This window comes from Delphinus delphis, chromosome 1 (genome assembly GCF_949987515.2).
Source record: "Delphinus delphis chromosome 1, mDelDel1.2, whole genome shotgun sequence".
NCBI lineage: Eukaryota > Metazoa > Chordata > Mammalia > Artiodactyla > Delphinidae > Delphinus > Delphinus delphis.
This window is the reverse complement of record NC_082683.1, coordinates 107310895-107333914: the sequence shown is the minus strand read 5'-3', so window position 1 is coordinate 107333914 and position 23020 is coordinate 107310895. Positions and strand designations below refer to the sequence as shown.

The following is a 23020-nucleotide window of genomic DNA, read 5'->3' as shown; positions in this document are numbered from 1 at the left end:
AACTTGGCAAAATAACTTCTTTTTCTCTAAGAAGAGACGTATATTGGGAGAAGAATGGTAAGGTAGGAGTGAGGGTGTTTATTCCATGTTTTAAGGGCTTACTCTGTAATGTGCTGTTGCAGTTGCTGGACTGCTGTGTACTACAGCAGCTGTTTCCTTACATCAAGCTTATACATAAGATGGAGACCCAGTATCCATGGCATCGGTTATTGTGAGTATTAAGTGAGAACAGAAGTAAAGTTCCTGGAGATATGATGGCAAAAATATAAAGTAACATACACAAAGCTATTCATTGCAGCACTATTTGTAATACCAGTAGATTGGAAACAACTCATGTATCCATCAGTAAGGGAATGGTGGAATAAACTGGTAAATCTATACAGTAGAGTACTGAGCAGCAGTAAAAAAGGAATGAGGGAGACTCTACATACTGTTTGGAGAGAGCTCCAGGATATGTTAAGTGAGGAAACTAACACACAGAACACAATGTATAGTGTGTTTCCTTATCTAAGGGGTGACACGTAATATATACATTTGTCTATATTTTAAAAATGGAAGGATAAACCAAAAACTAATGGAAGTTGTTACCACTGGGGGAAGGGAAGGGATATGGAGGAAACTGGATTTCTCCGAGTGTACTATGTTAATGTGGTTTTCTTTGGAACCATATAAATGTCTTAAATGATTGCAAAACAATTGAAATGGGACAGTAGGAACTCAGTAAGCCGTCATTTTCTTTCATTCTTCATACCACCAGGTATCTTGGGTAAGGGATTTGTATCTTATTCCTATTTTTTCCTCATTCTCAGTCCTTCCAGACCTGATTTCCATCATATTTAAATCTGTGCTCAGACTTTCAGTAACTAGAGCAGTAACTAGACCGAATCCAATGGCCTATTCTGTTCTTTGCCACATTTAATCCTGTTATATCACCCCCTTCTCTGAAGCTCTTACGTAACCACGAACTAAACTCTAGGAAAGAAAAGGTGAGCCTAGCTCTCTCGTTCTCTTGCATCGTTCTCATTCATGTAACGTACATACAAGGGCTCCATGCTGGTGGCCGCTGAAGATGCAAAGATGAGCAAGGTGGTTCTGCTGTCTGATCATTACCGAGGGGGTAGACTGGCACATAGGAAACAAAATATTTTGGGGAGCGTAAGGAAGGGTATCTAACCTGGCATGGAAGTCCTGGCATGAAAACTTCCTGGAAAAAAAGTGATACTTGAATATAATCTTAAAGGAAGGTTAGAAGCTTCTCAGACAAAGATGAAGGGAAGCTCATTCCAGGTGGATGGGATGTTTCTGAGCAGAAGCAGAGATTGACGAGTAACATGGTATATAATTCGCTAAAGCTAATAACACTGTTCTGTGCTGGAGGTGGGATGAGGTCAGAGCCAGTTAGGGAGCTCCCAAAGATCAGTGCTTCTCAGCCCTTTTTCACATCAGGGCACAGAACCATTTCAAGCAACACACTGAGGTAAAGAGAGGAGGGTTCTTTAGGCTTGAGGCTATTGGCTTAAGAATTCTAGCGATCCCAGGCCCTGCCTAGCAGTCCAGAGTGCTGAGGGAATTAATAACTGAGCATCATTGTCAAGGCACACTGGTTGGGAAGTTGCTATCCATGATGGGAAGCCACAGTAGGGATTTAAGCAAGGGGATGACAAATTGGTGTTTTAGAACCATGGTTGCACTGTAGAAAGTAGATATGGGGGAGATGAAGACTGGGGGCAAGGTAACAAGTTATGCATCTGGCAACAATTCAGGTGAGAGATGAGGGCTAAATGAGGGCTGTGACAAGTAGGGAAGAAAAGGGAGAGATGCAGTGGGGAGATATTTAAAAGGCAAATTAGGACTTGGTATTAGATAGGATACAGTGAATGAAGGGGAGGGTGGCATGAAGGATGAGAGTATGCAGCAGGAAGAATTTAGGGGGGCAGGATAAAAACGATAGGTTCAGTTTTGGATATGCCAACTTTGAGGGGTGTTGTGAGATATGCAGGTTGGGTCGTCTAGTGGATGTCTGATTCCATATGTCAAAAGCTTGGGGGAAGGACTTCTCTGGTGGTCCAGTGGTTAAGACTTTCCGCTTCCACTGTAGGGGGCATGGGTTCGATACCTGGTTGGGGAACTAAGATCCCGCATGCGGCATGGTGCAGCCAAAAAAAAGCTTGGAAGATTAGATGTGATATTTCACATCATGACTGGATGCCGGTCTTCTGAGTCATAATGGGACAAACTGACCTCGTAATTTCAGAGTTCTGCTGTATGTGGTCATAAGCTGAGGTCCCAGGAGCACTTGGAACCCGGCACAGCACTGAAGCAGCCCCAGGTGGTGGGAGGGGTTTTTCAGTCTCTGTGTCCTTTCTGTCTTCAGGTTACCTATCAAATGAATGGACTCTTCTGAGATCTCACTTCCCCGACCAGGGATTGAACCTGGGCCACGGCAGTGGAAGCCCAGAATCCTAACCACTAGGCCACCAGGGAACTCCCCCTATGCGGTATTTTCTGCTGTTATCTGATATCGTGTTGATGAATTCACACCATAGAATAAATTAGTACCTTTGCTGAATTCCCTACTTCTCTCTTTGGAGCCACTTTTTTTCTCAGACATTCATTCTCAGAATCTCTGAGCTTTTCTTCCTTCAGTGATTCTTGAGTGCCTCCACTACTCACTGAGTTTGACTCCCCTAAACTCTCCTTTATCTCTCCACCCTCTGGTTCTTTCAGACTTTAGTACTCAGCAATTCTCTGAACAGAGCTAGTATTGCTTGTACACTTAGGTACTTCAGTTTGCACATCTGTTTGTTTTTTAGTGTTTGCCCATCCTCTGACATTTTTTCCTAATTGCCCTCCCCCTATGCATGAAATTTTAATATCACCAATATTCTGTGTCTCTGCATATGTACTATGGCCCTTTGGAAGGACATAAGCATTGTCATATCTAAGATTCCCATCCCTGAACCAATTTTTGACTTCTTGTGTGGGGGGGGGGGGCGATACCACCCCCATTGAGAATGCATGCTCCAGACGATGGGTTCTCAGTGTTTTGTAGGTCATGGGACAGTCCTTTGAGAATATGACAAAAGCTGTGGACCCTACCCAAGAAAAAATACATACATGCATATATATCCAATATCCTGAAGCAAAAATTCCAGAAGTTTCATGGATCCCGGTCTAAGTATCCCTGCACTAAACTGAATCCCTTAAGAACCTTTAATGAATCTCATTCTGTTAATCTGTATCTCCCGAGAGTGTTGAAAGGTGCCTAACATATACAATAATTGTAAAAATAATGGCTAATATTTATTGAACTTTTACTATGTGCCAGGTACTGTACTAAGTATTTTGTATGCATTATCTCAATTAATCCTCAAAACAACCCCTTAGGTAGATTTTGCTGTTATGCCAATTTTAAGATCAGGAAACTGATACTAATTTACTTGACCAAGGTCACATACTAAGAAGTGGTAGATGAAGTAAGATCTGTCTGAACTCCAGAGCCAATTGCTTAGTCACATTATACTATTTTATATTTACTGAATAAGTCCTTGTTGAATGAATGAATTTTTTGCTTTGCGACTTATTGGCTTTATATATAAGCTATCCCCTCTCTTTAACTGGATTATAAGCTCTTCAAGGATAGGAATTTTGGTGCTTCACTTGTTAGCCTCTCTCACTGGAACTTTATGGTATCTTAGAGGGGCTGTCACTGAGCTTGTTTTGTCCCTCTTTACACTCCCCATTCTGACAATCTCGTGTGCTTGGAGTGGTGTGCGTAAAAGCAGCGATAGGATATAGATGGGTGGCTGATGTTGAGGAGTAGCCATTTAAAAAAACTTTTTTTGGCATGCCACACAGCATGTGGGATCTTTAGTTCCCTGACCAGGGATCGAACCCGTGCTCCCTGCAGTGGAAGCACAGAGTCTTAACCACTGGACTGCCAGGGAAGTCCTGAGGAGTAGCCAGTTTGATAGGTAAGTGGTGAAAGAAGCTACACCACGAAGTAGTATAAGGCAGTGGTTAAAAACCCTGGAAAGCTCTGAAACCCAGAGCTATGAAGCCAGAGACCTATATACTGTATGAATCTACTTATATAAAACTCTAGAATAGACAAATCTAATCTACGGTGACAGAAAGGAGATTAGTGGTTGCCAAGGATGGGGAGATTGACCACAGAAGGGCACAAGGGAACTTTTAGGGGCAATGTTCTTTATCTTGATCAAAAGGTTGCTTACATGGGTGTATACATTTGTTAAAACACATGGAACTATACACTTAAAATGGATGCATTTAAAATGAATAAGAGCTCTGCATCTATATTGCCTTGGTTCAAATCCTAGTTTTGCCACTTTTGAGTTGTGTGATTATATCAAGTTACTACTTAACTAATCAGTGCCTCAATTTCATCTGTAAATGGTGATCATCTCATAGGTTAATGAGGAGGTGGGGTGAGTTAATCAATGTAACTGGTCAGAAAAGTGCCCAAGTCAGGTAAATGCTCTAACAATGTTAACCATGATTACTGTACACTTATTGATCACCTTCTGCTCCATAATTTTATTTCCCACACCCAATTTAAGCCATTTGTGGAGGAGAGCTGTCTGGTGGGGGGAGGTAAGAGCAAGTCTAGACTAGTTCCCAGCAGTGGCAGCAGGACTCCCAGTGCCCAGGTCCTCAGATGTGGGCATGTTGGAGGCACAGCAGTGAGACCAGTGAAGGTAAAGCAGAATTGAAGCCTGGGAGAGACCTAGGAAAGAGGGTTGGAGGGAGCAGGTAGGGGCCAGAACATGCACAGCTTTTTAGATCTTGGTTAGGAGTTTGGATTTAATTTTTAGTATAATGGGAAGCATTGGAGGATCTGAGGAAAGGAGAATGAAAAATCTCATTAAAGCTTTTTTTAAAAATTTGCAGTATAAAATACATTCAGAAAGACACACAGATCTTAAGTGTATTTTTACATCTGTATGCACCGTTTTAGCCACCATTTAGGTTTAAATGTAGCACATTCCCACCATGTAACCACTGTTTTCTCTCACAGTAGATTAATTTGCTTTTTCTTGAACTTTACATAAATGAAATAATAAAGTATGTACTCTTGGTCTGGTTTGTTTTTTTTTTTTTTTTTTTTTTTTGCAGTACACGGGCCTCTCACTGTTGTGGCCTCTCCCGCTGTAGAGCACAGGCTCCGGATGCGCAGGCTCAGCAGCCATGGCTCACAGGCCCAGCTGCTCTGCGGCACGAGGGATCCTCCCGGACTGGGGCATGAACCCGCGTCCCCTGCATCGGCAGGCAGACTCTCAACCACTGCGCCACCAGGGAAGCCCTGGCTTCTTTTGTTCAATATTTTGTAAGATCTTTTTATGCAGTTGTATATAATAGTTCTGTCTTTTAAGTTTGTTACATAGTATTTCCTATATGAATATACCACAGTTTGTTTATCCAGGTTTAACCATTCTTTGGCTGCCACAATTTGTTTATCCAGGTTTAACCATTCTTTGGCTGATAGACATTTGAAGTTTTTGACTATTATGGATAAAGCTGCTATAAAAATACTTGTCTTTTTATGGGACATACGCACTCATTTCTCTTGGGAGCATATTTGTTGGATCAGATTTGATTTATTTTTAAAGGATCACCCTGACTGCTGAGAATAATGGGTTTTAAGTAAGCAAGATTGGAAGTAGGGAAACCAGTTAGGAGGCTGTTGCAGTAGCTAAGGAAGGAGATGATGGTGGCTTAGACTAAGGCAGTGGTGGAGAAGTGGTAGATACAGAATAGATTTTGAAGGTAGGGCCAACCAGACTTGCTGATGTAGGGATAAGAGAAAGAAAGGAAACAAGGATGACTGTAAGGTTTTTGGCCTGAACACCTTGGTAAAAAGATGAGGAACTCGTTCAGAAGTTTGTTTATGGTCTGTTAGGTTTGAGATGGTTTTTAGATACCCATGTGATGATGTTGAATTGACAGATGGTGATTCTGAGTTTGGTGGAAAGGTCTGGACTGGAGATAGAAATGTGGGAATTAATAGCATATAGGCAGCATTAAGGTCCTGGGTCTACCTGAAGTGATCAAGGAGAAGAGAGAGTAGGTGGACGCAGAGACAGGCCCGGGACTGAGCCCCTAAGGAACTCTAATGTTAATGGACCCAGGAAAGGGGCCTGTGAAGGAGTAGCTGGTGAGGTGCATGGGTCCTTGGTTCTAGGGAAAAATGATGGTCTTTCCTCAGAACTTGAAACGTATATACAACCTTTCTCTCTAAGAGTACAAGATTTCTATTTTAGTAATGGGTAAGTAGAGAGTATGCAAAGTAACCTTAAAGAGAAGAGATGGCTCCCTGCCAGCAGGACTTGGCTATGACCTAATTGAAAATATTAACGTATTTCAATAAGGAATATGTCAACCTGAAGAGAGGTCAGCAGTGAATGCTAGCCAGTAAAGGGAGAGTCCATGAGGCCCACGTGGGCACAGCCTTTCCAAGAGCCATCCTGGAAAGAGTGCCTTAACTAGCAGAGTTAGAGTAGTCCAGGAGCATTGGCAAGGCTGCCCATAGCTTAAGAGATAGGGGTGGAGAACCGTAGCCAAAGAAGAGTTTTCTGAACCCATTGGCACGACTCCTTGCTGGGGATGGCCAGATGCCATTAAAGATACAACTACTCCTGTTCAGTTATGTCATTGTGCATTTATATGTTGACATTATTATTCTGATTTGATTTAAGGGAGAAAATGTGCTGGACAGGCAGACATGAGTTTTCCTTCAGTCTGAGTGACAGTTAAATTTCTCACTGTAAATTATGCTTATGTATTATGGTTTTATATTTTAGTAAATTATAAAGTTTGTTGGCAAAAAACAGTATTTCCAAGATGTAGCTTTGGAGTATGCGAAACTCCAAAGGCCCACATCCTTGTCAGTGGTAAATTCAACACCACAAATGCCATCTGTCAGGTTGCTTGGGACACAGCCTGCCAGCCCTCTCCATGTAACATATCCCAGCATTTTGAAACCTCCATGTTTAGGAGAACAGAATCACATACTATTAAATATAAAAGGGATCCGATACAGCATCTAGTCGAAGACCCTCATTTTCCAGATGAGAAAACTGAGGTTCAGAGAGGCAGAGAACTGGACCAAGAGCCCATAGCTTATTGGAAGTGAGAACCCAAGTCAGAGCCCCTGGTCAGTGTTCTGTGTAGATAACCCAAGACCTTACCTAGAATAGGTAGACACATTCAGTATGAACATCCCCAAAGCACCCTGCTCCCGCACTCTGGAGCAAAGATTTCACCAAGTGGTATGACTTGGATCTCTAAGCCCAGGTTACTGGTACAGGGGCAAAGGAAAGATAAAGGAAAGAATTGAAACCAATTCACTCCTTCTTGCCCTGGAAGCAGAAGTGTGAAGTGTGTGTGTGTAGTAAGAAAGTGGGGAAGAGTACTGAGGGAGTTCTTTTTTGAGTCATTGGAGCAAATAAATGGAAAGGGAGATGCCCACTTGGTCAGGCCTGTTAAACCGCTTCAGCTTCTCCAAACTCTGCTGTCGCCAGCAGAATGGAGGACAGGGAGGTCTGCATTGGAAATAAATAATCTGGACTTTCTGGAAGGAGATGGCAGGGATCCAGGAGTTTCTGCCTCTGGCAGTTTGGGATAGAAACCACACCTTGTTATTCCTGCTTCCTCTAAAACAGCCAGGTAAACTTTAAGTGTGAGCACTCCGGATTTAGGAGAGGGTTGTGCAAAGGAGTTTGGCTAGGAACCGTGAGGAAGGGGAAGGGAGGCGATCTGAAGGAAGAGAGAGCCCCTGAAATTCGTCGGTCCTGCCATTCTGGGATTGGGCCGCTGAAGAAGGGGCTTCCTCGTTCACCATCTCCTTTTTTGTCTTCCCACTTGCCTCCCTGATACCAGTTTTACTTTCCTTAGATCCTTTAGTCTTTAACTAGAAGGGGCTGTGTGTCATCTCCAGCTGTCCCTGTGACAGCCCCGCTAGCCCCGTCAACACTTCTCCGCGGAGCCCCGAGTCCCTCCCCATCCTCTTTTCTTCTTCCACCGCCGCCCCCCCCAACAATGGTCTCTCCCGATGCTCAGTGGCACTGGGGGGTGGAGGGGGAGGGCGGAGGCGGGGCCGGAGCCTGCTGGGGGGCAGGTCTGCGCTGCCGCTTCCCCTGGTACCCGGAGCAGTCGCCGCTGCCGCCAGCCCCAAGGCCGGGACCCCCGCCCTCACCCGGACTCCCTTATCCGGGGGACCCAGCCCAGGTAAGACCCCTCTCTCAGTCTCTCGGCTCCACCCCGCCCCGGGCAGAAGCATCCTCGCCTTGCCTTGCAGCCATTTTATCCTCCGATGCTTTGCTTGTGGGAAGGGTGACCGTCCCTCTTTAAGGCTGAGGGAATTGGTGGTGGTTTGAATGGACGTTTATTGTGGTTGCTGTGCTGATCAGAGAAGGAGAGAAAAAAAACATTGTCTGTATGTGTGTGTGTGTGTGTGTGTGTGTGTGTGTATATATATATATATATATATATATCTCGCATATATTTACGTATATATAGGGAGGAGGGGTGTTTTTCTCTACCTTAACCAAGTCTCTACTACCCTCCTCAGATATTAACGGGATGGGGGTTGTAAGGTGGAACAGGGTTCCTTCAAACTCCAATTCCCAACTCATCTTCCCCCGCCTCCTTGCCTCCCCCCATGAGTGATAAATGACCTTGGCTGGGGCCAGAGAATGGATGCTACCTCAGTCGGTGCGCCTGGACTCGGGTTGCGCGGGCGGCGGGGGGGGGGGGGGGGTTTGGAGGAAGGGCAGGAGAAGGAGGGAGGGAAGGGAATGATGAACGGAAGCGCTGGGTAGGTAGAGGTGGTAGATGAATAGGCTGAGGGGCACGGATGGCGGGGGATGGAGGCAGTTGCTCCGGGGTGAGGGGGAAGGGGTGTTGAGTAGGCACTCGTCCAGCAGCAGAATCAAGGGTGAGGGGAGGCGCTCAGAGAATCGGTTCAGTCAGTTCTAGGGGCTCGTCTCTTACACCAGAGCGGAGTGGGATGGGGACGGTCACCGCAGATGATGGCAGGTGCAGTCTCTGCGCGTGTGCGCGTGGAGTTCTCCCCCTGCGCCCCTGCCTTTCCGTATTCCGTCTTGGGCATTCTCAGCTGACACCTTGATCTTCTTCCCTCAGATACTCCATCTTCCTAACCCTAGGGTAGCATGTAGGGAGGGGAGGTGCAGCCTTGGCTGTCCTGGGGTGGGGACCGAGGCTCAGTCACCCAGCTGTAATGGGGAGGGGTGCTCCAGAGCCTCCCCCTCCATGGATGTTTTGATAAGTGACTGCTTCTTGATGACCTTGTCACCTGGGCTAGGGTAGGTTGGGAAATCCAGGTGGCTTCCAAAGTCAGGGGTTTTGATGGGGGGGAGGGGGCTTCTGGACCCTCCTCCACTTATCCAGGGCTGATTCAGTTATCCTGAAAGGAAGCTTTTGCTCAGAGTCTCCCCGCCCCTCCATCCTCTGCAGAAAATCTCCTGGGCACATTTTCTGGTCAGGTGAAGTCAGCCAACCTTAAAGGGCCCTGTAACCCTGAATCTTGTCTCCTTTAACCCCCACCTCTCCGAGTCCTGTCTCCTCTCCCACAGGCTTAGCCACCCTGTGCTGCTTTGGGGGCTAAAAATAACACCACTTCCTCACCAGCTCAAAGAATTTGTCTTCCTTCTGTCCATCCTGACCTCCTGGGCTTGTTGGCCCTGGGGGAGCTAGCTGTTGAGCCATCATATCCTGCTGAGGCTCTGGGGGCCTTCTCTACCCTTCCCGTACCTCTCAGGGGTGGATAGTGTTAACAAACAAGGGGCATGGCTCCTGGTGGGTCCATCTGCCTCCTTCAGGGTTTGGAGGGAGATTCTAGTTGGGAAAGAAAGGAGAGGCAAGCAAATTGCATGCACGAAGGGGATTCCACTGTTCCCTTTCTTTCATGGGGGATGGTTTGGGTTGAACTGCAAAGAAAAGAAGGTGATGTAGGGGTCACTGGTTCTGGTCATCGTGGTCCAGTGCCCACATCTGACCTGAGGGGTAGGACTCTGCTTGCCAGTGCTTCTTTCTGAACTACATAGCATTACTTACCCTCTTTGCCAGGGCCACCGTGTGTGTGTGTGTGTGTGTGTGTGTGTGTGTGTGTGTGTGTGTGTGTGTGTGTGTGTGTGTGTGTGTGTGTGTGTGTGTGTGTGTGTGTCTGTGTGTGTGTGTGTGTGTGTGTGATATTTAATGAGGGCCCTGGATGGGTGGGAGCAGAAGGAGGCAGGATGTTTTTAGGGGAATGATCTCTGATCAGAATCTAGTCCTGCTTCCTCTGCTTCTATGAAGGAAGAGGGGGTTCTCCTATGCCTGCCTCTGGAGGGTGACTTTTATGGTGGGGAGGTCCAAGGCCCCCTTCCTTCTACATCAGCCTCCTACGCAATGCGGTATTTATGGACTCCCTTTTCCTTGACTCCTGGAGGAGGAGCAGAAAGGATTAAGGGGGATTAGGAAGGGAGGCCATGGGGGAATGAGGTGCAACTATAGACCTTAGACCCCCATGTTGGAAATGTATGTGTTTGATCAGTCATTTCCACTCCCACCCCCACTAGTGAAATGGGGGCCTATTTATGACATCCTGAAGGAAGGTGGCAATAGCCAGTCATCACCTCTTTCTTAGATTTTGATCTGCCTTTTTTTCCATGACCTTAGGTTCCGGATCTCCCTTTTTGTGAGTCTTCCATTGTTTGTCTGGAGGGAGACAGTGTGGGTCCAGCTGCTGGAATTCGTTTGCACACAGACAGAGGGGTCTTGGGACTCTGTTTTGGGAGGATACAGTAGCATCCAAGTATGACTCCCCTGCTTTGCCCTTGCTGCTTGCCGCTTCTTTCACATTTTTCAATCTAATAGGAAGGAAGGAAACTAATAGAATGTCTGTTGTGAGATTAAATTCTCACATCAACTTGGAGAAATAGAGATTGTTATCCCCAATTTAAATATAAGGACTCTGAGGCTTAGAGATGTTAAGTGACCTTCTCAAGATCAGTTAGTAAATGGCAGAGCTGGGATTTCAACTTACGTCGTGTAACTGTCATGTGCTTTGCACTGAACCAGCTTTCTCCTTGCCAGTATCCCTTTCTGTTGCTCACCCTTAGGAGCACCCACAGGGCTTTTGTTCTGGCATCTTATGAAGGAGTAGAGGGCATCTCCGTACATTATTATCACTGTGAAGCGTAATAACTAATATTTATTCATCAATTTTTACGTGCCAGGTATTATGGTAAAGAGCTTACACACATTATGTCATTTAATCCTTACTTTTCCCTGCTTAAATAAGAGGTAACTAAGGTTTGGAGGTTCAGAGACATGCCCATGGTCACTTAGCTAGTAAGTGCTGAAGCAGGAAGTCAAACCCAAGTGTGTCTGACTCTGGAAGCTGAGCTTTCACCCACTGAGCTATGTTGGGAGAAGACCCCTCCCTGTGAGGCCTGTAAACATGAAACCCGAGGGAAGGACTGTGGAAGCCCCACCTTCAGATGCCATCCGTGGGCTGAAGGCAACAGGTTGGAGGACTCAGTGCTCCTTCTCTACCTTCTCCCCAAGCTCCACCCCCAGTAAGAAACCCAGACCAGACTGGAGTAGGGAGTTCTGGTTTCTCTATTTCCTCTGGTGTTCTTGGCAGGTTGGTGGTAAAGCAAAAGGTCTGATCTTGATGGGGGGCAGGGGGTCGTGAGAAGGGCTCTGGGTCGATGACTGTAACTCTGGAGCAAATCCCATGGGTCTAGTCTCCAAGGTCAAAGTAAGGGGGCTTATACTGAATGGCCCGTAGTAGGCCCAGGTAGTCATCCCTTTTTACCGAGTGGGACTTGAGGCAAGGAGACCATCTCTGTAACACATGGCCCAGGTGGGGCTCTGTGTCAGCAGGAGCTCTTTGTTGGCCTTCTTCAGTGTCTTACACCTCACAACCTCCTTTTTCTCCCTCTTATTTTTTTCTAGATCTCCAGAAGCTCCTGGAAGAGAAGTAGCAGCCTTTTCTGAGTTATCCTGGCTCCCCAGCTTAGCCTCCGCAACCTGGCTCCCCCTCCCCTTCCTGTTCCCCCTCTCCCCTTCTCCCTTCCCAATGCACCCAACTGAAGTGGGTGTGGGCCAAAGCTCCTCTCCCTCCTCTCCCCTCCTAAACACACACTGGCCAAGCCCTATATTCTCCTATTCTGTGCCCAAAGATACTTGAACACACTTCATCTAAGTAACAGGGGGACGGGGTCTTTCTGACTCCACAAGTCCTTGAGCAAAATCTGATTAAGGAGTGTAGGAAATCTGGTGAAGTATTCCCAAAGCCCCATCATGGAAGAGGGTTTCAGAGACCGGGCAGCTTTCATCCGTGGGGCCAAAGACATTGCCAAGGAAGTCAAGAAGCACGCAGCCAAGAAGGTGGTGAAGGGCTTGGACAGAGTCCAGGATGAATATTCCCGGAGATCCTACTCCCGCTTTGAGGAGGAGGACGATGATGATGACTTCCCTGCCACTGCTGACGGCTATTACCGCGGGGAAGGGGCCCAGGATGAGGAGGAAGGTGGCGCATCTAGTGATGCCACTGAGGGCCATGACGAGGATGATGAGATCTATGAGGGGGAATATCAGGGCATCCCCCGTGCAGAGTCTGGGGGCAAAGGCGAGCGGATGGCAGATGGGGCACCCCTGGCTGGAGTGAGGGGGGGCTTGGGTGATGGAGAGGGCCCCCCTGGGGGCCGGGGAGAGGCACAGCGGCGGAAAGAACGGGAAGAACTGGCCCAGCAGTATGAAGCCATCCTACGGGAGTGTGGCCATGGCCGCTTCCAGTGGACACTGTATTTCGTGCTTGGTCTGGCACTGATGGCTGATGGTGTCGAGGTCTTTGTGGTGGGCTTCGTGCTGCCCAGTGCTGAGAAAGACATGTGCCTGTCTGACTCCAACAAAGGCATGCTGGGTAAGATTCTCAACGAACACTCTAGCCCCGTCCTGCCCCAAACTCTGGAAACACTCCTGTTCCTGAGAACTGCTCCTGTCCTCACCACTGGGCTCCCAAGGACCCTGCTCCCAAGATGTCCCCAGAGGGTTCAGGGTTCCTCTGCAAACTCTCTACCCTCACCCCCTCCTCTGGGGGTTGGGTCATGGTGAGGTTGCTTATGCAAGAGAGGCCTGAGGGAGGGCAGCTGGGCTGGGGCTTGGGCCAGTGGTTGGGTGGTGGTCTGCTTAGTTCTGCAGGAGGTGGCCATGGTGGGATGGGCCCCCATTTAATGTTTCTGCAGAGCCTTCCCTCTTGTTATCCTGATCCATTCCCCTTTGGGGGGGAACAAGAAGTCAGTATCCAAATTCCTTGGTTTACATGAGGAGAGTCAGTTTGGGGTGGTCGGGGGAGGGGAAGAATCCTCGGCCTTCAGCCAGAGAAGCTGGTCACACTTGCTCTTGGTTAGCCTTGGGAGTGTTCAGGGGCCAGCGATTGGTCTTTAATGGCCCTTCCTGATGGGGACCCAGAGGGAGGAAGTCCCCTAGATTCACTCAGAAGGGATCAGGTCTTGCTCTGTCGCCAAGTTGCCGTGAGATCTTGGGCAGTTCCCTTCTCCCTGGGGCTTGGCTTGGGCCTGGGTAAAATGTGGAGTTTGGAGTAGATGACTTTTAAGATCAATTCCAACTCTGATTTTATGAAGGAAGTAAGAAACAGGAGAGTTTTAGGACCAGAAGTATTGGAGCTGGAAAGAGTAAAGGATGGATTTTGTGCATGGGATTTCCTGGGAAGATTGAAGCAATGGAGCTTCTTTCCCAGGAAACATAAGAGACACGTCTTGCTGCTTTGAGGGCATCACGGCAGAGAGAATAGAGGGGACCCTGGGAGGGTCTGAGAATCTAGGCAGATCCATTCCTCATTCCAGGCAAGCCAGAGATGGGGGTGTCATGTATGTGTGTGCGTGTACATGTGTGTGCGTGACAGCAAGAGAGTGAGAAGTAAGAGCGAGCAAGAAGGAATGAGGGAAAGAAAGAGGAGAATTCTAGGGATCTCCCATACCTGCATCCCTGCCTTTGAACCCCTGGCCTGCAGAGATGGCCTTCCATTTTTGCTCACATAATTCATCTTCTCTCACTTGCTCTCATCTCTGGGTAGACTTAGCTTCTAGAGGTCCTTCAGATCCTCCATCCATGCTCCTGCAGTTTCAGCTCATTTAAATATTTGGCAAGTGGAAGAATTGAAATGTGTCTGCTCATACCCCTTCTGCCCCTGTTTTCCTCCTTCCAGGCCTCATTGTCTACCTGGGCATGATGGTGGGAGCCTTCCTCTGGGGAGGGCTGGCTGATCGGCTGGGTCGAAGACAATGTCTGCTCATATCGCTCTCAGTCAACAGCGTCTTCGCCTTTTTCTCATCTTTCGTCCAGGGTTATGGCACTTTCCTTTTCTGCCGCCTCCTTTCTGGCGTCGGGTGAGTGTCCACTTCCTAAGCCCCTGGAGAGCAGGGCTGGGTCTTGGTCACTGTTGTATCTCTAGGGCCCAGCACAGTGCCAGGCACACCAGATGCACCTCAAATATGTGTGAGTTGAATGAATGAATTCCTTCCTCTTCCCACCATCTTCAGGCCAGCTTCTCCCTGTCCAGGACCTGTCTACTGCCTGTCCAGAATGCCATTCCATGTGTGGTTCACTCCTGAGTCTTCCACCCTATGCTTTAGTTCCATTCTGAGCCTGGCTCCATGAAGAGGCCTAGTGGGTCTCAGCTTCACCCCTGGGTACCTGTGGACCCTTGAGTTATCCCCTTCCCAGAGTCTAAATATTTCCTACATTCAGTAACAGACCTTGTCAATACCCCCACCTGCCAGAACTCTTAAGTCCTGACCCACCCAACTCCTACACTTCCTCAGCTACCTGCATGTACTCTCTGCATTGTCTCCAAGCTCTTTTCTGGCCTGCTCCCATATATGTGCCCTCAGTTGCCTCTTTGCTCTTTTTCCTTTGGGGATTTCCCTTCTTTTCTGTAATTATATTCCCTCCCTTCCAACTCTGTAGTCATCTTCAACATTCAATGTTTGTTCCTTCCCATTCCCCGAGACCTGCCTGCCTGTTTTCCAGATTCCCAAGGATGAGTGCTTGATGGCTGGTGGTGAGGGAGCTTATAGGGCACGTGTGAGAAAGAGTCTCTTTAAAAGGTCCGGAAGATGAAAGGGACTTGGGGATCCAGAGCAGTGGGGCAGGGAGGGGATCAAGAATATGGCCATTTTCCAATGCTGGATTCTTGCAATGCCCTCCAGGATTGGAGGGTCCATCCCCATCGTCTTCTCCTATTTTTCGGAGTTTCTGGCCCAGGAGAAACGTGGGGAGCATTTGAGCTGGCTCTGCATGTTTTGGATGATTGGTGGAGTGTACGCAGCTGCTATGGCTTGGGCCATCATCCCCCACTATGGTGAGCAGCCCCCAGAAGATGCACCCCAGACTCCCTCCTCTCCTGTGCTCCCTGTGGTAGGACCTTCCAGCCTCTGGCCTCTCTGCTGATGCTGTGACTCTGTCCCTGCCAGGGTGGAGCTTTCAGATGGGGTCCGCTTACCAGTTCCACAGCTGGAGGGTCTTTGTCCTCGTCTGCGCCTTTCCTTCTGTGTTTGCCATTGGGGCTCTGACCACACAGCCAGAGAGCCCCCGTTTCTTCCTGGAGGTGAATGCGGCGGGGGCTGGCCTGGGGGAAGGGCAGCAGGGGCTCCTGTATTCAAACACCCACTGTGGGTTTGGTTTGGTCCTATGTGGCTGCTTTCCTTCCTCACAGGGTCCAAGGTCTGGGGGACTTTATCTTGCTTCCTTTGTCTTAGAATGTGTTTCCAGAGGAGTTCTGTGGGTGGAGAAACCATGGGACCTGCTCAACCATGGGTGGCTTAAGGTTTTGCAGGCAGAGGTCCTGGCCCTGGCCCTGACTTTACAGTTCAAAAGAGGATCTACTGCCTACTCCTTCCCCCTCCAACTTTATCTTGATCCAGCAGGGTTAGGATGCTGCCCCTTCTCTGACTACATGCTTGCCCACCATCATCATTTCCCTTGTTTTCAGTTTTCTCTTTCCATTGGACCAGGGGATTCCCTAAGACCTGGGTTAGGACCCTGGATTCCCCCACTCTTACCCAAGTCTGATGATATCTTGCTGTACTCCCGCTTGGGCTCTTTCAGAGTGGATGATGGATGTGCCCATAGGTCACATAGGGGCACATAGGGGTTGGGGGTAGGAGCCTTTTTGTGTCCTGTGATTCCATAAGCCAGGTTGAGGGAGGGGGTCTATAACCCTGGGTCAGGGAGGGGCTAACCTGGATGTGGGGATTGTGTCTGTGGCTCTAGAACGGGAAACATGATGAGGCCTGGATGGTACTGAAGCAGGTCCATGACACCAACATGCGAGCCAAGGGGCATCCTGAGCGAGTCTTCTCAGTAAGCCACAGTCCTCCCCCTCAGTCCTCCAAGCCCCCACCTGGCCCCTCTTTGGATACCTCCCGCAGTCCCCACCCACCTTCCTAGGCAGCTCTGGCCACACTCTCCCTCAGCGAGATCCCTCAGGGTATCATGTCCACCTCCTGCCTCCCATTTTGCTACTGCGGGAGAAACTGAGGTACCTGGAAGGGGTGGAAAGTACAGACTGTGTGACTGCTCGCTCCTTCTCTTGACCCTAGGTAACCCACATTAAGACAATTCATCAGGAGGATGAGTTGATTGAGATTCAGTCAGACACAGGGACCTGGTACCAGCGCTGGGGGGTCCGGGCCTTGAGCCTGGGAGGGCAGGTAATGGGGTATGGGATGGTGGAGAGAAAGAAGGGAGTGGGAGAGATGGAGAGGAAGGCAGAGCTTGAGCCTGGGTGTGGGGGTGATGCGTGAACTGAAGGGAGGTGGTAGGGCAGAAGAATGGGGATCTTTAGGTGCTAAAACTACTGGCTGGCAGCCACTGTCTGGCTTTGTCCTGTTCCACCTAGGTTTGGGGGAATTTCCTCTCCTGTTTTGGTCCAGAATATCGCCGCATCACTCTGATGATGATGGGTGTGTGGTTCACCATGTCGTTCAGGTGAGGAGGTGGGTGGGACGGGTGGTATGTGGGGGATGTGATGGTTTGTGGGTTGGGAGGGAGGTGGAGAAAATGGAAGTGAAGGGGATGAATAATGAGGAAGGTGCTTTTCAGAGCCCCTCTTATCCTCCACCCTATACTTCACTCATTAATCCAACAAACTTATATTACAGGCTGAACAGTATTAATTTCTGTTCTGTGCCAGGTACTCTGATGCGATGGAATAGATGTGGTCCCAGTCCTCATGGAGTTTACATTTTGGTCCAGGAGCTAGAGAAAACTAGCTGTAAAGCAGTGTGATGGGTGCCACGGTGGGGGAAGTGCTTCTGGAACACATGAGCAGGCTTTCCAGCCCAGATCTGGGGTGGGCTGGGGAGGGGATCTAAGTCCTAAAGGATGAATAGGAGTTAGATAGGCTGAGGGTGGGATGGGGAGACTGTTTTAAACAGAAGGAAGAGCAAATGCCTGGGAGGTAAGAAATAATATGGTGGGAGGGTTAGAAGAACCTGAAGTCCCCCAGAACCACAGCAATTGGTGAAAGATGAGATGAGGTAGGAGATGAGGCTGGGGAGGTGAGCAAGGTCCTAACATGAGCTGACTCCTCTATTTCGCCCTCCTTCTGGACTGCGTGGCCCTGATGCTGGAGCCCTGTCTGATTCCATTGCCCTTGACTCTTCAGCTACTATGGCCTGACTGTCTGGTTTCCCGACATGATCCGCCATCTCCAAGCAGTGGACTATGCAGCTCGCACCAAAGTGTTCCCTGGGGAACGTGTAGAGCATGTGACTTTTAACTTCACCCTGGAGAATCAGATCCACCGAGGGGGACAGTACTTCAATGACAAGTATGTGGGGACCTCTGCACTTCACTCCTTCCACCCCTTCTACCCTTTGCCTCCTTTGTGAGTCTGGGGATTTGGAGACAAGGTGTTTGGGGGCAAGGAGCCGTGGTTCTCCTCAGCGCTGCAGCTTCCTGTTACTTCACTAAGGAACTGAGTCTTGGAGGAGGGTTTAAGGATGAGGGGAAAGTGGCTCTCATCATCCTGGCCTTACAGGTTTATTGGGCTGCGTCTGAAGTCAGTGTCCTTTGAGGACTCCCTATTTGAGGAGTGTTATTTCGAGGATGTCACATCCAGCAACACTTTCTTCCGCAACTGCACGTTCATCAACACCGTGTTCTATAACACTGGTAAGGTGGGGTGGCTAGTGGCTGACAGGCTAAAGGGTTGGGTGGATCTTGAGCCAGGGAAAGGAGCCTTCTTCATTTCCTAACTCACTGTTCTTAAGCTGAGCTCTCTGGAGCCTTGGAGGTGGTATGGGGGCCTATTAGCTACTACCAATAATTACAAAAATCTAATGGAAATTGAACATTTTTCTGTGATAAATAGAACATCTGACAAAAACAGCAGGTTTCTTTGCCTTTGGCTAGAATTGAAACAGCTCAGTGTGGTGATATTAATGCATTTTTGAAGAGGGCAAAAATCATTCAAAACAGTGTCCTTGGGAAACAGAAAAACAATAAAAGGGATATTTGGTGGAGAAAAGGGAGTCAGTGCCTTAATCCATTTCTTTAATAGTGATTCTCAAACTGTATGCACATGAAAGGCTGGTTTTGTGAGCTAGACTGAGGTTTCCCACCTCTAAATGGAGTACTGGGTGAGTTTTTCCACCTTGCAGGAAAAAATAATAGATAGGATTTTTAATGATTTTTAATATTTTGCTCATTAATTTATCCTAAATTCATGGCACTGCTACTGCTTGTAGTCAGCTAGAGCAGACAAAAAGAATGAATGGGAAAGAAGCAGACACTGTTAATGAGAAAACTGGGAAACAGCCAGCCACACTGTTTCATTTGGTAGACTATGGTCATTTTGTGCTGTAAAGAGTTCTAGTTCATATGGTGATGTTATCTGATGCTTTGCCATGAGTGTCCTGAATGATTCTGAGAGCCATCCCAGCTAAACCCCTCAAAGGCAGAGCCCTGGGCATAAGCAGTAGCAGCCTCCCTCTCACATCTGCCCTGTCCGCCTGTCTTGGCCTTTGCCCCCAGACTTGTTTGAGTACAAGTTTGTGAACAGCCGTCTGGTGAACAGCACATTCCTGCACAACAAGGAGGGCTGCCCACTGGACGTGACAGGGACAGGTGAAGGCGCCTACATGGTGTATTTCGTCAGCTTCTTGGGGACGCTGGCTGTGCTTCCTGGGAACATTGTGTCTGCCCTGCTCATGGACAAGATTGGCAGGCTCCGGATGCTTGGTAAGGCGGGGAGGCTGGCTGGTGGTGTGTCGGAACTGTTTAGGGGGCTGGGGGAAGGGGAAGGCTGTCACTGGGCTTCTCAGCTTAGTCTGTGGAAAGCTTAGCCAGAAGCTAAGATAGAAGGTTCTGTCTCTCATGTCTTCTGCTTGGGGGTGGCTGCAGGACAGGGAGGGGTCTGGTGGGGAAGCTCTTCTGGGGGTAGGAGGTAGGCAGAATAGCAAGTTCAGGGCACAGGCTTTGAGGTCATCTGTTTTGAATCTCAGCTCCACCTTGGGCAAGTCACTTTACCTCTATGAGCCCAGCTGTCTCATCTGCAACATGGCGGTGATGATAGTACCTGTCTCATGAGGTTGCCTTATTAGCAATGTGTGTAAACCATCAAGTTGCTTGGCCCATAGCCTGCACTGAAGAAATGGTTGGTACTGAATTGTTAATAAGACAATTTTAAGGGAGGTTGGGGATGAGTGGAAAGCCTTTCTTTTGGGTACCTTGGCAAAAAGAGAGTCTCATCCTGGGCTGCGCTCAACGCTGGTCGACAGGACAGTGTGGGCTGTGGCCAGGCTCATGCTGCTTTCTCCTTCCCCGGCTCTAGCTGGCTCCAGCGTGATGTCCTGTGTCTCCTGCTTCTTCCTGTCTTTTGGGAACAGCGAGTCAGCCATGATTGCTCTGCTCTGCCTTTTTGGGGGGGTCAGCATTGCATCCTGGAACGCGCTGGACGTGTTGACTGTTGAACTCTACCCCTCGGACAAGAGGTAGTTGGAGTGTGGTAGGGGCAGGGCAGCAGGTTTAGTGCTCACAGGACAGGACAGAAAAGGGGTGAGGAAGGGGGCTGATTGGGAAAGGCATCTTTAGGGGTAAAAGGGTACATATTCCCCTTGAGTTTCTCCTCTACAAGTTGGTAGCTTTTATATTCACTCCTTGAAGTCTTAACTTAATTTTTTGGTGTCCTTTCCCCCTTGCCTCCCAATTTATCTGTATTCCCTGATGTGCATCCCTCACCTCTCTAATCTCTCCATCTTTCCTCTTCCTCTTGGACACTGCCTGCCGTCTCTCCTTCACTTTCCCACCTACCCACCCTTCCCCCACAAACCCTCCCATGCCTCTTCCCTTTGTCTCCCTCTGGGGCCGGGCCCCTGCATCCTGCGTGCTGCGCTGGGGGACTCCTGAGCAGGACCACAGCCTTCGGCTTCCTGAATGCTCTGTGTAAGCTGGCAGCTGTGCTGGGGATCAGCATCTTCACATCCTTTGTGGGAATCACCAAGGCCGCCCCCATCCTCTTTGCCTCAGCTGCTCTTGCCCTTGGTAGTTCTCTGGCCCTGAAGCTGCCCGAGACGCGGGGGCAGGTGCTGCAGTGAGAGTCTCTGGGGCTTCGGGGGTGGCAGGCACACTGTGAGACCAACAATTCCTTCTTCCCCTTCCCTGCCCTGCCATCCTGGCCACAAAGAGCCCTCATTCCCCGCTCCCGTTTGGTGTCTTAGCCGTGTGTTCGTGTGTATGTGTGTGCACGTGCGTGACCCCGTGGGCAGGGACTACAGGGAAGGCTCCTCCATCCCAGGTTTGGGGTGCAGCCCTGTCCCCCACCTCCTCCCACCCGTGACTTTGCCCAAGAGAAGGCTTGGCCCCACACTTCTCCCCAGTGTTGGAGAGAGGCCCTTGCTCTTCCCGGCGCCTGGGACTCTAGAACAGGCTTCCTGCCTTCCCCCTCATTCCCTCTGCCTGGGCCCTGGTGAAAGCACAGGCGTGTGGCTATGCTGGCGGCAGGGGCCTAGTGTAGACCACGGACCAAAAGAACTTAGAGTCGTAAGCGCGTAAAGTGCCCTCTCACGCCTCCTGTTGGATGCTGGGGGAGTAGCAATAAACCTCAGCCCCCTAGCCTCCATTTCCTTCTCAATTTGGGCTACAAGTAAGAAGCCTGAATTTTATGAAATTAGCTTTCTGATTCTTATTTATTTATATATTAAGTTCTGAGGCAGCTCAGCAGGACTGTGTGTGTGAGTGCTTGTGTACATTTATGTGTGTGTGTGTGCGTGCTGTGAGGTGGGGGTGTCGTTATGCTGTCCTCAGATACAAGCCAAGGGTAACTTCAGTGGACACACACACAACCCTGCCTCCCCCAGTACCTCCCCTAATCTTGTTTCTGTGCCGGGCCTGGGTGGGAGGAGCCCTAGGCCAGGCTGGGATAAGAATCCCACAGTCTAGGGAGAGCTGAGGGCACCTGACAAGGTCCATCTCCTCCCCTCCTCTCAAGAAGCACAGGCCTCATCTGGAATGAGAGGCTCTACCCACTATAGCACAGACAGGCACAGCACAGAAGCCCTCCCACCTCCAACCTGTCCCCTCACAGGCAGGGGAGCAGTGGAGGGAAAGAAACCAGTCATATGGTCCAACCAGCAGATCAAAAGCACAAGGAGCTGGGGCGGGGCAGGAACTGGGGCCTTCCCAGCAACTCCTGTAAAGTGGGAAGAGGTTAGGCAGTAAGCCAGGGACTCCTAATGCAGGGACCAGAAGCCTCAGTCTCCTCATCTCACCCTTTCCACAGGACAGCCCCTGTAGGCTAAGCTGCCCCTGCCCCACCCTACTCTGTGTGGCTGCTTTCTTTGGTGCCCCCTTTCCCCCACCGTAGCTGTGATGTGTCGTAGTTTTTAGCTGTTTGTAAATGTTAAAAAAAAGTTAAAAGTGAAAACAACAATAAAAAAAGAAAATCCAAATTCACCCTCCTCATGCCGCGTCTGGTGCCCCCCACCCATTTTGTAACAATGAACCAGGTGGTGACTGTTTAACTCTTTGATGTCTGTGCTCAAAGGACTGCCTTCTCCAGTGCCCAGTGTACGAGTGTGTGCCCTCTTCCCTCACCCTTCACTTGCTGGACGCAGCCCTCTCCCCTGCAACCCCCTGGAGGGACCCATCCATCTCCCTTACTTTCCTGGGGAACCCTAAACCCAACTCTGTTGATGTAAAAAATGAAAATATTGATGAAAAATAAAAAGGAAACAAATCCTTAAAATCTATGTCTGCTTCTTTGCCTTCACCTACGTCCAACTCTGAGACAGTCCTGGGAGGGGAAGACGTGAGATGGAAAAACAACTCCTCTCTCTCTAAACTGAAGGCCAGAGTAACATGATGCATCACATTTACTTCCTGAGTTGGCCTCTCTATCCTGACCTTTCCACTTCTACAGATGGAGCACCCCCTCAGTCTCCCAGTTTTGAAAACTTGGGGTAATGTCCTACAACTCAATAGCAAAAAAACTAATAACCTAATTAAAAAATGGGCTAAGGACTTGAATAGCCATTTTCCCAAATTAGACATAAAATGACCAATAGGTATATATAAAAAAATGCTCAATGTCACTAATCATCAGGGAAGTGCAAATCAAAACCATAATGACATACCACCTCATACCTCTCAGGATAGCTATTATATAAAGTGTTGGCAAAGATGTGGAGAAACTGGAAACCCTGTACATTGTTGGTGAGAATTCAAAATGATACAGCCACTCTGGAAAATAAGGAAGTTCCTCAAAAAATTAAAAATAGAACTACCATATGATCCAGCGATCCCACTTCTGGGTATTTATCCAAAAGAACTGAAATCAGGATCTTGGAGAGGTATTAGCACTCTCATGTTCATTGCAGAATATCACAATGGCTAAGGTGTGGAAACAACCTAAATGTCCATTGACAAATGAATGGATAAAGAAAATACAGTATGTACATAACAATGG

General features: G+C 48.7%; 1 protein-coding gene across 1 annotated transcript; it reads left to right on the top strand.

Moving 5' to 3' along the window:
* Nucleotides 1–8117: 8117 nt before the first annotated feature.
* On the top strand, nucleotides 8118–21920 carry SV2A (synaptic vesicle glycoprotein 2A). Its single transcript, XM_060007157.1, has 13 exons — nucleotides 8118–8247; nucleotides 11983–12952; nucleotides 14258–14438; nucleotides 15261–15412; nucleotides 15525–15658; nucleotides 16324–16413; nucleotides 16653–16763; nucleotides 16952–17040; nucleotides 17720–17884; nucleotides 18095–18228; nucleotides 19090–19296; nucleotides 19889–20048; nucleotides 20468–21920. Exons 2-13 carry the CDS (start codon nucleotides 12331–12333, stop codon nucleotides 20649–20651), a joined length of 2229 nt encoding a protein of 742 aa, XP_059863140.1. The 5' UTR covers nucleotides 8118–8247; nucleotides 11983–12330; the 3' UTR covers nucleotides 20652–21920.
* The last annotated feature ends 1100 nt before the right edge of the window (nucleotides 21921–23020 follow it).

What these genes read in the sequence shown, in the direction of transcription:
- SV2A (XM_060007157.1), top strand. Translation starts at nt 12,331, where the DNA reads ATGGAAGAGGGTTTCAGAGACCGGGCAGCTTTCATCCGTGGGGCCAAA. An exon ending in CGCCTCCTTTCTGGCGTCGG is followed by an intron (nt 14,439 to 15,260) that starts GTGAGTGTCCAC and finishes AATGCCCTCCAG; the next exon opens with GATTGGAGGGTCCATCCCCA. An exon ending in GGACAGTACTTCAATGACAA is followed by an intron (nt 17,885 to 18,094) that starts GTATGTGGGGAC and finishes CTGGCCTTACAG; the next exon opens with GTTTATTGGGCTGCGTCTGA.